This window comes from Lineus longissimus, chromosome 5 (genome assembly GCF_910592395.1).
Source record: "Lineus longissimus chromosome 5, tnLinLong1.2, whole genome shotgun sequence".
NCBI classification, from domain to species: domain Eukaryota; kingdom Metazoa; phylum Nemertea; class Pilidiophora; order Heteronemertea; family Lineidae; genus Lineus; species Lineus longissimus.
This window is the reverse complement of record NC_088312.1, coordinates 8,511,849-8,528,470: the sequence shown is the minus strand read 5'-3', so window position 1 is coordinate 8,528,470 and position 16,622 is coordinate 8,511,849. Positions and strand designations below refer to the sequence as shown.

General features: G+C 39.2%; 1 protein-coding gene across 4 annotated transcripts in view; it reads left to right on the top strand.

Annotated features, from left to right (window-relative positions):
* LOC135488764 (proto-oncogene tyrosine-protein kinase ROS-like) overlaps positions 1-16,622 on the top strand; it is a 106,561-nt gene that overhangs the window by 31,687 nt on the left and 58,252 nt on the right. For 3 of the 4 annotated variants that reach the window (XM_064773559.1, XM_064773558.1, XM_064773557.1), the window contains exon 2: positions 1,897-1,953. The exons of the other annotated variant lie outside the window; for it this stretch is intronic. In XM_064773559.1, the coding sequence (XP_064629629.1) occupies positions 1,897-1,953 (57 nt within the window). The remainder of the gene's footprint in view (positions 1-1,896; positions 1,954-16,622) is intronic. 4 annotated transcript variants of the gene reach the window in all.

Sequence of the window (16,622 nt, the reverse complement as noted above, 5' to 3'; positions counted from 1 at the left end):
CCATGATCTTGGGTATTAATCTTGACTGCTTGCTTCCCCATGCAGAAGTTCTTGCATCTTAAATTTGACCATCTCAAGAAGGTGTGAAAATGTCTGAAAAAAATTGGAACGGTTGCCAATATTGGTTATGACTCCTGTACCCTGCGGCTCCTCTCATTGACCTTGCCCAGAGCGATAGCCTTGACCATACCCACCCAGCATGTTATTTCAACTGGACATGCAGGGTTTTTTGTATGCAGCAGCGACGACAGAGAACCAATGGCACCGCACAAGCTGCGTCGATCTGTAATCACAGAAAATAATGCCCCGCTGTTCATAATTTGATAAATCCTTAACGACTAAATCACTGCTGCTTTGCAAATAGAATGCAGTTCAATTGGTCACAGAAAATTAAGCAATTACACTGCGTTGAGAACGTCTTGTCCGCATTAGTTGGTGTTAATGATGTTACTGCTGGTAGCGGCATCAAGAAATGGCCAGTTTGCGTCACCAGGGTGCATGAGATCGGAGAATCGGATGAACTGGTGATATTTGGTTTTAGGTAGAGTATCTATTTCATCTTTCTATATATACTTCTGTCCATTACTAATTACTCCTTGTAGCTTATCAACTTCATTAATTTTGACTCACAAGGCCGGTAACAAGTTCATAATGTTCCTTTAACAAACTCTTCGATTTCCTGTTGGGAATTCAAACTTGCTTCGGTATGATTTCAATTGCCAAGTTGTCTCTTGTCATCTAAACAACAACTTTGCTCAATCTTGACGAAGAAGCCACACAGTAGCTCCAAGTTCTATCCGCCCAGCCACCCCTTTCTCTGACTTCTCATCTATTTTGCACAGGAGCACATTCTCGTGTCAGGTCTGTTGGGAGTTTGCTATCAGAATTGAAGTTTTGATCCACGGCAATTTAACTGTTATGCGGTGATTGCTTTGCCGTTTTTTTAGATCGTTTGATGTTCGACCTTCTAATTAGCTTTGAGATGAGTTGATCCCGGTGCTTGGGTGATCTATGAGGGGCAGGGTGGCGCAGTAGAAGACGGGGAGAGGGTTGGTCTCAAGGTTGATTGGGCGTGGGGTTGATTCCTAGACAGGTAAGCTCACTCCTGCTGAAGTGATCTATTATGGGCAGGGTGGTGCACTGGAAGAGGTTGGTCTCAAGGTCAATTGGGCATAAAAGTTATCTCTTTTCGGATTGTAGTTAGAGCCTTAACCTAGTTCAGAAATTAAAAACAAATGAGTCAAAACTTTAAAATTGAAGTCAAATAATACTTTGACGCCTCATCTGTTACTTCATGATCTATTTCTTCACAGGATGAAACTGGCCATTACTGGACAATTCCTCAAAACCTGCTCCAACCATACACAGATGAAGGTGAATCTTCGATGACCTCCATCAATGTGCTCATTTAAAATTCCACATTTGTAACATATGGACCCTACCCCTTCATTCATGAAATCTCACATGATTTACTGTTTCAATATGCCGGAATATCCCGTCCTGGTGAATGGTATACAGATTCAGGGATTTGTCTCAGTCCGCTCACTTTGAGGCCATTAATTAAGTCATTCGTTTAGCAATCATCTGGGGAGAATCAGTCAATCATAACCTCTGATCGTGGATGGACATTCCAAATATGAAACACCCCCCTCCTTGCATATTACAAAATATCTGTAACTAAACTCTCTTTTTGCAGGCAGAACGGAGGCTGTCTTTTGTCTCTAATAATTATATAGATGGCATTCAAAATACTAAAGAACACCAACCTTGCATTTTTTTAATTTTAACAAACTGGCTGCTATGAGGTTTGTCTTTGGGAAGAACTACCATAACCCTTTAAAGTCTGCATTGCGCGTCTTGAATTCTGATTAACCCTTTGCTTGAAATCCGTTTCAGAATGACATAACGGGTCTTAACGATCTGAGGTGTAATGCCTCATGTCGGTTGAGTCAGGTATGTATGCTTTTTGTCGGCACTGTGTGTTGTCACGTTAAGTTTCACGCACTGCCGCACCACGCGCTGCAGCGCTGCTTTGCACTTTTTGCTCGCGCTAGTATATTGTTATAGCTGTCAGTATTTGCACTTGTTTATCACTTTTGTCTAGCACTATTGTTGTTCAGGCATTTGCGTTCTGCGTTTTTGCGTTTTCTACACTACACTCGCACTATCACTATTTTGCTGTAACAATTCTAGGTTGTTCACACTCGATGTAATTTGAAGAATTTTTGCGATATGTTTTGACGCACATGAAAACTTTTTCTTTTACTTGCGCACAAGGTAGAAGAAAATGACTCAGACAAAAAGAGACAAAATCATTTGAAAGCTTTGAGTGAAAATTCTTAGAATCTTTTAATACAGAAGTAAACTGAATTAGTATGATATTGTTATAGAACAATCAAATAAAAGGAAAAAGATCTCGAAACTGCAGATCTTTATTGTTACTAATGGTCAATTATTTCTTAAAACAGTCCAGTTTTATCAGTAGCGTACACATGTAATTCAGCAATCGCACGTGTGAACAACCTAGTCATGGTGTTGTATCTGTCATCGCGCCTACACAGTTCATGTTATTTGTGTAACCAGTGCACACTGCAATCGGCAGAGATCCAATCAACGCCTACCCGAAGATGCGCTAACAAAGACGACCCCTAATGAAATTGGCGACCACAAATCAATGATCGTACAAACTAATAACAAGAGCCAATCAAACGGCAGCGATGATTTCCGTAATCTCGGCTGAACTGTCAAAATGGATGCCTGGATGCGCGTATTGTGCATCGGCGAAACTGTGTGATTGTTGCCATCTTCTGTCATGTCTGCGATGTGTCATTCAAGTTCACCAGGTCAGAATGACTGTGTAAATGTATATTGCATTCAGCAGTTAGACTGAGATGGACATGTTTAAGATCTTATTGAGTTAAATTTGATAGAAAAGTGATGAATTCTGAACTTGTCGTGTGCATTGTCTTTCTTTTCCAGTCTGTGTTTTGTTGAGAAGATAGTCTGTGGCTCAATTACATACAAAAATCAAACTCATTAAAAATTTCACACAACATGTAAGCATATACTTCCACAAAATAATACAAAAAAACCCACAAAATGCCCACACCCAGAATCTCCCACACCTGCAGCTACGCGACTGGCATGGTCGTAGGCGTCAAGCGCTGTCGCTTATTAATGTCGTTTTGTCTTCTCTCCTAGCAGTTTTAGCAGAAAAAGATGTTGACTTCTATGAAAAGATAGTCGAGCTGAAAACTCTAGTTGGAAATGCAGTGCAAAGTTCCCCCGAAAATATGAAATTGGATGTCCCTGTCTAAAGTTAAATGAGAAGGATTAAAATGAGATAAGATATGGGTAAATATGTGGACCTTTCCATATAGCTTTGTGAATTGATGTTAATCAAAATATCAAAGATGGCCAATTGTGAGATCAGTTTCAACCAGAATATCACAGCGACTAAAAAATTGACTTTTAGATATCTATTGCTTATATTTTAACCCGCCCGCCGCCGCGCTAATGATTATTTGACATTCAGCAAGCGCAGACGTCTTCTTTCTTTCAGTGTCTTTAGAGATGTTAGTTTCCTGCTCGTTTCGGTGATGGCGTCCTGTTACTGTTTTATATGCAACCTCATTTCCAAGGGTCGTTGCGGCTACAAAAAACAAAAACACCTTTTCACAGTTGAAAATTGTAACTTAATCAATATCTTAAAAAGTGTTTATTGAGAGTTTGGGGTATAAAAACGTACTTGTCTGTGTGAGACAAGGGTAAATATACTACCTTTCAAATCTGACTCTTGAATATGAGGTTTGTTTCATAGTCTGTAGTTTTCTTTCTATTTTACACTATATTTTAATTCAATCTTAACCTATTCTCTTTTACTTGGTGTTTTGGTGGTTTCTAGATTTCAGATTTTTATGTTTTGGGGAATAAATTGAAGGATACCAGTATTTTGCTCAACACAGACAAAATACTGGTAGCCCTGATTTATTTGTCATTGAAAGGATGATAAAGGTAAGGCAACATCTTTATCCCAAGAGAGTGATACCAGCAGAAGATTCTACCGAAATAGGCAAGTAGAAATCTAACTCTTGTTCCTCTCCAAGTCTTCGATGTATGTTTCTTTGTCATCTGTTCCGGTATTGTTTTGCGGTAGCTAGGGGGAAGTGCCGGAGTAGTGTCACCTGCTTCATAGACAGAGCTGCCATCTGACAGGGACTCTATTGCTCTGTCCCACGAACGGCATATACCCCTTTAAAACTGGTTAAATGTTAGGAAGGGTGTTGTTGTAATGATATCATATTTGGTGCATATGTGTTGGAGACTACTAATGGGAATGGATTAAACTTCAAATGTCTTATTACTTTCTATATATCAATTGGTTAGACTATGTAGTAAAATTCACTCTGATCAAGTTATTATGATATCAAACCAACTATATGTCGCTTTCCAGTTTGTAGATTCACATCACCCGGTGTAATTTCATTCCTTGACCCCTGGCGTGTGTTTATGACAAACACCACGAAAGCACAGTAATCATCCTGTCATGATATTGCAGGAACATCCTTTTTATTGTTGGCCTAATTCATCTAATTGTAGTTTTGTCAGGTGGCCGTTTGCTGTGCATGTAGTACTACTGTTTGTATAGCTAAAACGCAAACAATAGAACATAATTGCAGGCAATGATCATTTGAATTTTATACATGACATCCTTGTCTGTGTGAGACAAATGAAATATAGGCACATCATTGACATAGGCCTACAGATTTCCAAGAACTTCATCCAGCCCTGGAAATAAAACAAAGCGTTTTTTGTTATTGGTTGTATAGTAGCAGTGTTTGAGGTTGTAGGCATAGGTAACCAAAAGAAAAAACGAAAAAATCCACCAACAACTTATTTTTGAAAAAAGTGTTCAAACAGGTCTAAACATCATGATCCTATGTCAAATACAAGATAGGTATGCGAAAACGTATGCTTGAACAAGTATATATGATACGAAAGTTGTTGGTGTAGTAGTGGTACACTTGGCAAAGGGCCTTGGTGCTTTTAACCCCCAAAGAGCCGATGGAGAGACATGTTCTGCAAGCTATGAGTTGAAATAGGCTTGAATAATTTCAAATCCAAAAATTCTCTGAATTCTTAAACTTTTGCCAAGTTAAATGGCAAAAGTGTCGAAGAAGACTCAATATATCAAGACCTATTGACATGACCTTGGCCTATTTGTTGGTACCTCCTGTTTAACACTTTATAACAGTTCCATTTGCTATACTGATGACTGATTTTATTCGGGGGTATATCATACTATTTCTAAAATTCCTCGTATCGCTCAGGCAGTCTCACAAGGGTTAATATTTGAAGCATTGCTGGTTATTCTGTATTGTCATGTACATTGAATATTCCATTGTTTTAGTGCAAATTGTGATCAAATTATTTGTAATAATCGCCACCCATTTCAGCCATTACTCTATTTGTGCGTACTCTATTACCATGTCGACAACATTTTGCCCGCAACGCCAAATTGTTCCTTATCCAGGCCTAGAATATAAGTGCCTCATTTACTCATAATCAACTGCCATACTGACATATTTGAAAGTGAACCCTTTAACGAGAAATGTCAATACTTCGTGACTCATTTGGAGAATGTGCTGTTTTATCAAAAACTGTTTATCATGGAGAAATGCCAGCATCAAACTGGTGTAGAATACTCATATCATGAACTTATTTGCATCAAACTGCTGTAGAATACTCAAATTATGAGAACTTAGTTGATGAAGCACCCCGCAGACAGTTGATTTCTCTCACTGACAGCATCCTGCAATAATTATCGCTGCTCTGAGCAATAAGATGCTTGCCCACTTGCCTGTGGGTATCTAGCCATGCTAGGTTAAACTGCACCTCCTTTCTCATTCCACAAAATGACGCTATGAAGAATGAGAGATTGTGACCCACGTGTCCTCAACGCGAAAACTTAACCAGAATCGATGTGTTATTATTGATGTGTTTCAATTACTATCGCCAATGCACTGTCACAAGTTTCGCCGTAACTATAACTGGTTTCTTAATACATCGCGCCCATGATCTGTACAGGAGTTACGGTTCTAGCTATGTTGAGGTGGATTTATCTGTCATTCATAAATCTCCTACAAATCGCTGCGGCAATATTCGATGTAAGATTTTGACGATTTCCAAGAACACCGTTTTACACAAATTTGTATTCTAATATTGATCAAAACAAAGTATAATTAGCTATTCCATCAATATTTTCATGAAACTATTTGACCACAAGTGGTATTCAAGAAACTATAATTGTGGAGAAAACCAATAATTTGCGAAACTTTACTGATGATCGTTCATCTGGAGAAGCTTGGACATCGTATCAGATAACAATACATTGGGTTTAAGTAGACTGGGAGTAGTCCGGGTACAAACTTCTTGATGTGGAGCCCACTCCAGGATGTCAGCTGAAATATTAATTGACTCAAAGTGGATGCTCAGAGGAGAGTTTTGAGATTTGGATCGTACAGAGTCCGGCCCATGATCGAGTTGACCTGATGTAGCCTTGTCACCCTTTCCCTGTTGCGAAGCAGGGCGGCTGGGTCTGACTGGTAGAGAGAAATTACTCGGGCCATTTGACCTGAGATTGGACTATGATCAGTACATCAAGGATCCTCACCTGGCCATCACTCAACCTTGATTTGGAGTAGTTGAGCCAAATATATTTCAGTTGTCTGAGTGAACATGCAAGCTCTTCAGGGAGAAGTGGTGCAGTTTTCGTGGAAGACGCACACAGTCAAGTGAACATTACATCCATGCTCAAGTTTGTTATTAGTATCAACCTTGCATCAGGCTTCGTTGAGTATATAACTTGCACACCCATTTGATATTGAAGTTGAAGTTTACATATACATTTACACACAACCTATAGAAATATATTAGAATTGTTGAGATGCGTCTCAAGGTTGAGTTGTTGATGATGACACTATCATCATAATGTTCAAATGCCATCATGTCAGTCAACGTAAATTGATTGTTTGGGCTGGTCTAGAATATATTTGCACCAAGAACACCTTGAGTACTAATTTGGTTCTAAGGGAGGGATGCTAGTGGATGCAGTTAAAACTTTGGGGGAAGGGAAGAGTTTGAAATGGCTGTTCAAATCAATTTCAAATTATAGTTCTGTCAGATTCCAATATGCCATTGCAGCCTCAATATATGAGAATTTCAAGATGCTGGCATCATTGTTGGCACTAAACTGTCAATCATAATGACACATATGACCTTGAATCGCATATATGCAGCCAAATTGCACAGTGCCATGACAGATCAAGTCCCGTGGATCAAGTGAAGATATCTGCACCGAGATGTCTCATCAGAAGATATTTTTGATGGTCAGATTGGCATGTTATGCATGCTACATGTAGGAAACAGCATACTGTACTCTTCATGTGAATAATGTTGTCATATCAAAACTATTAAATTCCAATGCACTTGAAATAAAATAACCAATTCAATCGATGTTACAGTGATCTAAACAAGTTGATGTATGGCATGTACAGTTGCATCTGTTATTTGATAAATGAAACAGTAATCGATGGATTTTGTCAGCAAATGTGTGATCACGTCCGATTAAAATGTACCAATGTCACTCTTAATTGGCAGAATGTTGCATCATTAGTGACTGAGGCGGTTTGTGTCATTTTGACATAAAATACAACCATTTGCTAATGATGATATCCAATAGGGATTTCGTCGATCAGTCCTGGTCGGAGGAGGAGGGGGGTCGAAGTTTAGCTAATGGAATCAGACTCCAAAGGTGCAGGTGATACCTGATGTTCACTTGACGCTCGCAAAAATTGCCTGTTTATACACTGTCACAGTATCTAAGAGTTTAAGCATATTTCATGCTATTTGGAATTGTCTACTTGGTATTCTCTGTAAGTTGTTGATGTTTCCTCCGTATTTGACCTCGCCATTTCTTCGATCTCTTGTAACATTAATGATTTTGATCAATCAGCGTACACTCCACTCGGAGAACGTGACACTCTGCCAGTCTACCGATCGAAAAAAACAATGTGATGAATGAAACTGCCTCAGCTGAGGCGTGTGATGCTGGTCAAAGATGAACCTCTCGTACCTTATGGTCATGCAGAAGTAAGGGGGGTTGAAGTGGGCTGCAGGAGAAATAGCACAATGTCACTGCGCATATGACAGCAATGTCTAATTTTAGACCTTGTCAGGGTCATGCAGAACTCTTAAATTAATGACACTTCAGCTTAACAAAATAAAAGTGACTGCTGGTGTAACTCACACTCATTCCTAAATGGGTCATAATGTGATGCACACTTTAAAAATGATTCACTATAGTTCTAGCTCCCCAGCGAACCCTGGACAGGTTAAACCTTAACCGCCATCAGGCGCCACTGGGCTTAGAATGCCATACGCAGCCTTCAGACTCTCACACCGCGTTCTGGTGATTTAAGAATCAAGAATACGGGACATTCTAATTGATGATTATCCCGGTGGTCGCAATTTAACGATGCTGATTTCTCGTAACAGGGAGTATAATAAAGACGCAATTATCCAACAATTGATCGTGCCCTGGGCGATCGCTTCTGAGAACATTCCACTTCACTTATGACAGGTCACTGAATGAACGCTTTCTAATTAAAATTTCTTCACCCCTCGGGGTAAAGTGCTAGTGGTTTATGGCAGCAAGATGTTTGCTATGCATGAAATTATCAGAACTCTAGGCAAAAAGTTGTAAGGACTCTAAGTATAACGTTGTAAGAACTGACACTCTCTTTAAAAAGCCATCGATGAGGTCTTTTCATGGTACCATGTTAGAAGATGCTAAACTTTTTATGGGGGTTATATGAAACTGGCCTGATTTTTCAATACGAAAGGAAATGGTGAGAAACAATAGAACATTCCTTTGCTCATAATCTTATATGATAGGAATCAGGGGGATGTGAATCACTTGCTGGAATGTCGTTAAGCAAGTTCATGATTAACCTCGTAATTAATTAATCAATATGCCAACCAAGTGGACATAATCAGGTGATTTATTGTGTTGTTCTGAGGAGGTCTTCAGATCGGCTGGAGAAGGAGACTTTGCAATAATATCGAACGAATCAAATTGTAATCAGATCAACGTAGTTTGTCAGAAAACGTTGTTTACTATTCAAAAGTGCGTTCAGTACCGCCATAGAAATCAGTTGATGATTTCATCGATATCTTTGTTAACATGTAATTTGTGCATCCTTAAGTGCTGCAAAAGTTGGCCGGGTTCCAATTTACAAACAAGTTGTCAGAAAAAGCGCTTGCATCTTGTTGTAGTAAAAATAACCTTGGTAACCAGTCACATGACTAGTTTCTTGAGATGTTGGCACAGAATCAAATGTGGAAGAAGTGCTGCTTAAGTTGGCAGCTTCCATGTACGTACTAAGTGGGGGAATTTATTGATGTTTTTATTGAATTTTGATATGGTGATAATATGTGATAGTTTCCAGGGATAGTATTAGTAGTATTCTTATAGTACTCAAGTGTGAGTTGCATTTTCTCTGCTCCAGGTGATGTCCTCACTGGGGTTAAGAGGAGAGGAGAATGGCTGCGTGTAGTGGGACTCCTGCACCAAGATGTCATGGGTTTGAATCCTTTCTGAGGTACTTAGTTGTTGCCAACTACTTCCATCAGTTATCGCAACCATATTCATATCCTTGCCTAAGATTTTTCATCATGAACATCATCAAAATAACCATCCAATAAAAAATCAATGAAGACGGGACTAATTACTCTGAAATCAATACATGTTAGGCTTCTTTATCTAAAGAGTTCATAAGATCATGCGTAGTTGCAACAAAATTAAAATGTGTGCATTGATCATGATTCAGGGATGATAAAGTAGAATTTGAAAGCTTCAGGTTTTACTGGCGCGATGTACAAATTCTGACAGTTTTTGCAGTTGGATTGAGACTTGTTTGAATACTATTTACTTAATATCAAATGCAGCAAGTTATATTTTAAGAGCCAATGTCTTGTGAGTAACATTAATTGCCACTTAAAAGTTTCCATTTCATCTGCAGTTGTCAGACCAGAAAGTGTGAAACTAATTTTCAGTTTTAATCTCGTGAATTTTTCAAGCTGAAACCCTTTAGTTATGAAGATTAGTCGAGCCCTTTTAAAGTTTTACAGCATTGAAATTATTCATAATTTGAGAATAGAATGTTTTGACAAGTACTTAAAATGACTATGAAACCAACCGAAGGGAAATTTGTGACCTTTCTGACCCCCCTTGGGAGCCTTTGCCCTTTGCTTCTTCCATGAACTGGTACCCAAGAGAGTCTCTGTCCATTAAGGAATTGAAATTAACCCAGAAATTATGCAAATGTTAGAGGGTGTTAGGGTTTTTATCTTCATCATTTGTTGGGGTTGAAATTGCCGGATTATACTCTACATCCCAATTCATCCCCTTCAGATGGACCATGCATGTTTTAAAAGGAATCTCCAAAAATGTCTTCGAGGCAAATTTTCCCGAGGAAGAGTTTACACTTCATTCTATTATAGAAGAGGCATCTTCAAGAGGTTTGGCAACAGTAAGTGCTAATTTGTATAACTTTTTTTATGGGACATTTGTAAATTATCAAACATATCTGGATCATATAGCTCTAAGCTCCCTAAATATGATATAATACCCCTCAGCATTGAGGGGCCAAGATGTCTGCAGACATTCTCATCTCTGCCAGAGACATCTGGATTTAGAATTTTAATCTCAAATTGGGTATTATGAGATCGATAGACTGAATTAATGTTACACCCGTGATCGGTAGAGTGGTGCGGAGATAATTCATTCAGAGAACACAGATAAGGCCAGTGAAATTAAAATTCTATTTCACATCAAAATCTGCAATTTCTGACATGCTTTCAAGTTTGTTGTTTTTAAAAGGGGATACAAAATGAAGGAATAGTTTTGTCTCTGTAAAAAGCCAAGATACGGTAAGCCCAGACAAATATGTGTGCCTTTTATCAAAGAACATCTTTACAAAGAAGCTGGGAGGCAAAGGACACATTTGAACGACCCCATTCAAATTGTGTGGTTCCTTGGGTTGCACTCTCTCCCATTGCCACTACCGTAGAAAAATGTGACAGTGGTTATTTATGAGTAAGTAGTGTGGCAACTGGCCTTGGAAAGGGCATGTCAAAAGTGATTTGCAGAGACCCTTGACACTCAGCGCATTGATAAAGAAAGTGGCAGTTGCTTATCAGGCAGTTGGGTCAGTGGTGGAATCAGAAGCAAAATGGCAATTTTTAACCAAAGGTGGATTTTTTACTCATAGAGTTGATTGGGACTTCACTTTAACTTTGGACCCAATTTCTTCTGGCGTGCTATTTAGAGATACTTTATAAACTTGTCAATCAGACATATTATGGTCCTCATGGTAAAAGGTCGAATTAATCAGTCTTTTCCTGAGATACTGCAATGGCCAGTATGTCATTAGTTGAAACAGGTCACTGCACTATGCAGTGGGACGAAACAGATAATGACTTGAAAGGTCATCTAGATTATGCAGAACATCATAAACATAACTGCAACCCTGGCAGTTAATCTGCAAAGTTAGCTTAGAGATAGCATTTCACCCAATATGAAAAACATTGAAAATAACAGTTTTTTGCAAGGCTTTTCTCTAATCATTCTCTGAGCTACCAATTGCTGCTTATACGATCCTAATACTCAAGTGCCAATGTTGTGTTCTCTTGAGGCTACCAATCGTTATTGAAAAAAAATCAAAATGAAATTCCATAATGCAAATGTTCTGAACTATGGCTACAAAACGTTGTGGGATTATCTCTTCCCATGCTGTCAGTCTCACTGTGTTGTAATTTTGATTGAGTTCGAAAGGATTTTTGTTCCAATTGTGATGAACAACTGCCTTGTCTTCTGAAATGTTGAGGTACACATTTTTGGTTTGTTTTATGAAAAAAAGTAATCAGTAGGCCAAATTGCAAACAAGAACTACTGTATGTCATGATATGTAACTCCTGCAACTTTATGCCAAACTACCCTCTCCTCTACTGCTGAATAACCCCGTGGCATTCAATCTCTAATTTGTAACGCAAAGATAAAAAGCAAATCACCGATTCACAAAAGTGACATTGAGTGTTAGCTCATCGCTCTTCAATTTTAGTTCAATTTGTTCACTTCGACTCGCAACACCTTAATTAGAGAGAAGGTGAGGAGGGAAGGTGTGATCGGCATTGGAATCAAGCTGGAACACTTGATTTAGGAAACAAGCAGGATGCTCTATCTCTTGCTCTGCTGGATTCCAGTTAGAGAAGACAAGGTGCTCTATCTCCTGCTCTACTGGATTCCAGTTAGAGAAGGCAAGGTGCTCTATCTCTTGCTCTGCTGGATTCCAGTTAGAGAAGGCAAGGTGCTCTATCTCTTGCTCTGCTGGATTCCAGTTAGAGAAGACAAGGTGCTCTATCTCCTGCTCTACTGGATTCCAGTTAGAGAAGGCAAGGTGCTCTATCTCTTGCTCTGCTGGATTCCAGTTAGAGAAGACAAGGTGCTCTATCTCCTGCTCTACTGGATTCCAGTTAGAGAAGGCAAGGTGCTCTATCTCTTGCTCTGCTGGATTCCAGTTAGAGAAGACAAGGTGCTCTATCTCCTGCTCTACTGGATTCCAGTTAGAGAAGGCAAGGTGCTCTATCTCTTGCTCTGCTGGATTCCAGTTAGAGAAGACAAGGTGCTCTATCTCCTGCTCTGCTGGATTCCAGTTAGAGAAGACAAGGTGCTCTATCTCCTGCTCTACTGGATTCCAGTTAGAGAAGGCAAGGTGCTCTATCTCTTGCTCTGCTGGATTCCAGTTAGAGAAGACAAGGTGCTCTATCTCCTGCTCTACTGGATTCCAGTTAGAGAAGACAAGGTGCTCTATCTCCTGCTCTGCTGGATTCCAGTTAGAGAAGACAAGGTGCTCTATCTCCTGCTCTACTGGATTCCAGTTAGAGAAGACAAGGTGCTCTATCTCCTGCTCTGCTGGATTCCAGTTAGAGAAGACAAGGTGCTCTATCTCCTGCTCTACTGGATTCCAGTTAGAGAAGACAAGGTGCTCTATCTCTTGCTCTGCTGGATTCCAGTTAGAGAAGACAAGGTGCTCTATCTCTTGCTCTGCTGGATTCCAGTTAGAGAAGACAAGGTGCTCTATCTCCTGCTCTGCTGGATTCCAGTTAGAGAAGACAAGGTGCTCTATCTCCTGCTCTACTGGATTCCAGTTAGAGAAGACAAGGTGCTCTATCTCTTGCTCTGCTGGATTCCAGTTAGAGTTTGGCTTTAAAAAGAAGGCTGGGTTTCTGCAGTGTAGTATCTTCTGTCAACAACAACAATGCCAATAATATTGCTGATGACTTGTCAGACAAATGAAGTTAGCAGTCAGTTTCTTGTAGAAATATTGTACATTCGTATTGGGATCATGAACTGCATCCTGCATCAAGGAGCTTAATTAGAAAAGCGCTGTCATCTTCCACTTGGCCAATCAAGTTCCATTGCTGCTAATAAGTCGTGTACATCAGGGGGTTTGCAGATGACGGCTTGGAAATTGCTCACCATCTCCTTAAAGATCAGTCTGAAGAAAATATGCATACTATAGTACAGTGCATTGTATAGCGTAAAACTTCTCAAAACAAATTAGGGGTATTACAAAACTTCTTTTAAATTATTCCAATCAGAACTATGTTTCTTCACATCTTGAAAATTAAACAAAGTCGGATTGCAACAAAATTTCATGTGATTGTATATCTATGTACTCTCTACAACATCCTTGATTTTCAGTCAAATCCATCGACCATTAATTGATATCAATACTTCACTTTAGCATCATGTATCTATCATTACCTTCCAAAATTTTCAGCATCTTAGCGTCGCTCGTGTTTGCCCTGAAAATCCATCCAAAAATGACACAAAATTATATATTGTAACAATTGATATCGAGACATATCAGAACCAATAAAACACTGCCAATGTAGTTGTTGATGTCGTATAGACGCTGCATGCAAAAATCAGCTCAAAATTCTAAACGCTTCATGGTTTTTCAAATATTGGCAAAATTCTCCCATTTAACTCAAAAACGGGCCTTGGATCCAGGGCCCATATGACTGACCACCCATGAGCATGAATGTATAGGACAGAAAAGCCTGTAAGACCTGGGTACAAGGTATTTTTAAAGTGGTCTGCATCCGCAAACTGTGCGTGATATAACACTGAAAATGCGGGATATTGATGATAGATATATAATCTGATAGATGTTAAAGTGAAATGTTTATATCAATGCTGGTTTGGCAGTAATTCTTCAAAATATCATGAAAACGATATTCCCTCTCAATCAACTAGACTTTGATGTTTTAACCCCAAATCTTGGTTCAGTACTCAGACTGACATTGTCTTCCATGTCATCAAGACAATTTTCAAAAAATGTTGATATTTTGAGATCCTTTGCGTTTTTTTACCTACTTTTCAAGGTCACAAGGTCAAGGTCATCCAGGGGCACTGCCGTTAGACAACAGTGGCACGTTTTGTAACCGCTGAAGCTATTGAACTCTAACTTGGTACACATGTACCCCTGGGTGATCGCTACTCAGAGGCCAAATTGCGGTCTCATTGGTGGTCATCTTGAAAATTAAACAACGCCCTATTACTCCGACACTTATGATCGGATTGTAACCAAACTTAATGTGATATTGTATCTGTGTACTCCTATCAATATCCCTAATTTTCAGTCAAATCCAATGACAAATATGGCCGCCAGGCCGCCATCTTGGAAATCCAAGGAAGTCCTATTACTCCTAAACTGTTGAACAGATATCAACCAATTTCCATGTGACAAGTACACTCTTCAATAACCCTGAAATTCAGTCAACTTTATAACCAAAATGCTATACTTAGATGGTACTGGTAATTTTCTTTCTAATATTATTAATGGAATCAAAGCTGGTGAAACTAGCCAGAAACTGTTCTCCCCGTATCCACTGCAAATGACATGCATTACATTACCAAAGGTGAGCATATGGTCCTTGGACCATTTCATTGAACTTATTCATGAAATCTGTGAAAATAAAATGTGTGATAATTTTGCGGTTTACAGCACTGGTATGCATGTAGCCAGCGTTCACCACCCGATTCGGTCGTTCTTCCATCAAGGTTTTGGATGTTTACCACACCGCTTCACGGAAGCCCTGAGCCATGCTCCATCTCAAATGAAAGATGCGATGCATTAGCATATTTTCACCTTGCATAATGTCAGATTGGTATGTCTTCAAGTAGCGCATGCAACTTTGGGCGCCGGTGAAAACTTGTGCAGGCATGGTAGGAATTTACACCAGATATTTTGAGGTCTCTATATAGGTTGTCTTTTATTCTGCAACATCACATAGATTGTGTCACCAAAAGGAACATCCATGTCTACAGCCCTTTCCAATTTTCTGCTTATCCTGCAAAGTTGGAATGAAATGGATTTGGTTGGGTGTTTTCATTGGTGGTGCTGAAGTCCTTTGCATTGTCAAACAATTCAGCTTATTCTTTTGGATAGAAAACATTCAGTTCTCTTATTTGCCATAAAAGAAAGGTTGTGCTGTTGACCTTGAGCTGATGACTGACAGTTGACCTTAGATTCATGGTGACCTTGGGATGGGCAGTGTCGGGATCGTCTTTTCTGCAGTCTCTAATTTCTCCATTAAAGAACTTCTATCAAGTACATTCCACTATTAGTAAGCCACTATTTTGTATCGTCATAGACATTTCAAGTGGCCTTGGAAGGGTCGTAATTATTCTCATTGAGGTTTCTGAGTTCATGAAAGGAAGGAAAGTGAGGATGGCCATGATCAAAGACCAAAGCTTAGTGGAGAAAATGGATATATAGATGGCTGAGGTTATGCAATTCCTTCACTCTTAGATATCAAACGTATAGGGGCTTTTGGCCAACAAAAAGCACATGAGAGGTTTTTTGGTGAAATGAAAAATATCTAAAGGGCTGCGAATATGGGTTGGCTAAAAAGTGTGCACTCTGACTTCAGCTGCTGTGTCCCTCAAGAATTAGCACTCTCATTTGATGCCTTTGTTTATATCATGTTCACTATGTCAACTTATATTACGAAGCAGAATTGCAACGTTTGTAAAACGTCACAAATATGTATCAACTTGGAATGTACAGGTATTTGATACCAAAGTAAAAAAACAACATGATGCAAAAAGTTAGAAGATATCAGCTTTGAATATAATTGTTGTTCTTCTAATATTCCTTTGTTCTTCGTTTAGTTTAGACTAAGTTGACACGAAATAAGTGTGTATATGAATACATGTTTCATGAACACGCAGGACTGTTTTCAGGCATTCGTGGTTGAAACAGGCTGTGGAAATGCACGGTTTTGGACAGCTGTTTCAGGTGAGCCTCTCTGCCTCAAGAAAATTGTTATTGTACATCTTTGCTGTCAGAAAGCTGGTCCTATTGTCTGTTTAGATCAGCTGTATGCTGGGGCTATTGATATATTGCCTTCAATGCTCCAAGGTCAGATTTCTCCTTACTTATGTTAAGATAACATCATTTTGCATCATTTAGATTTTTTGTGAAGTTGGC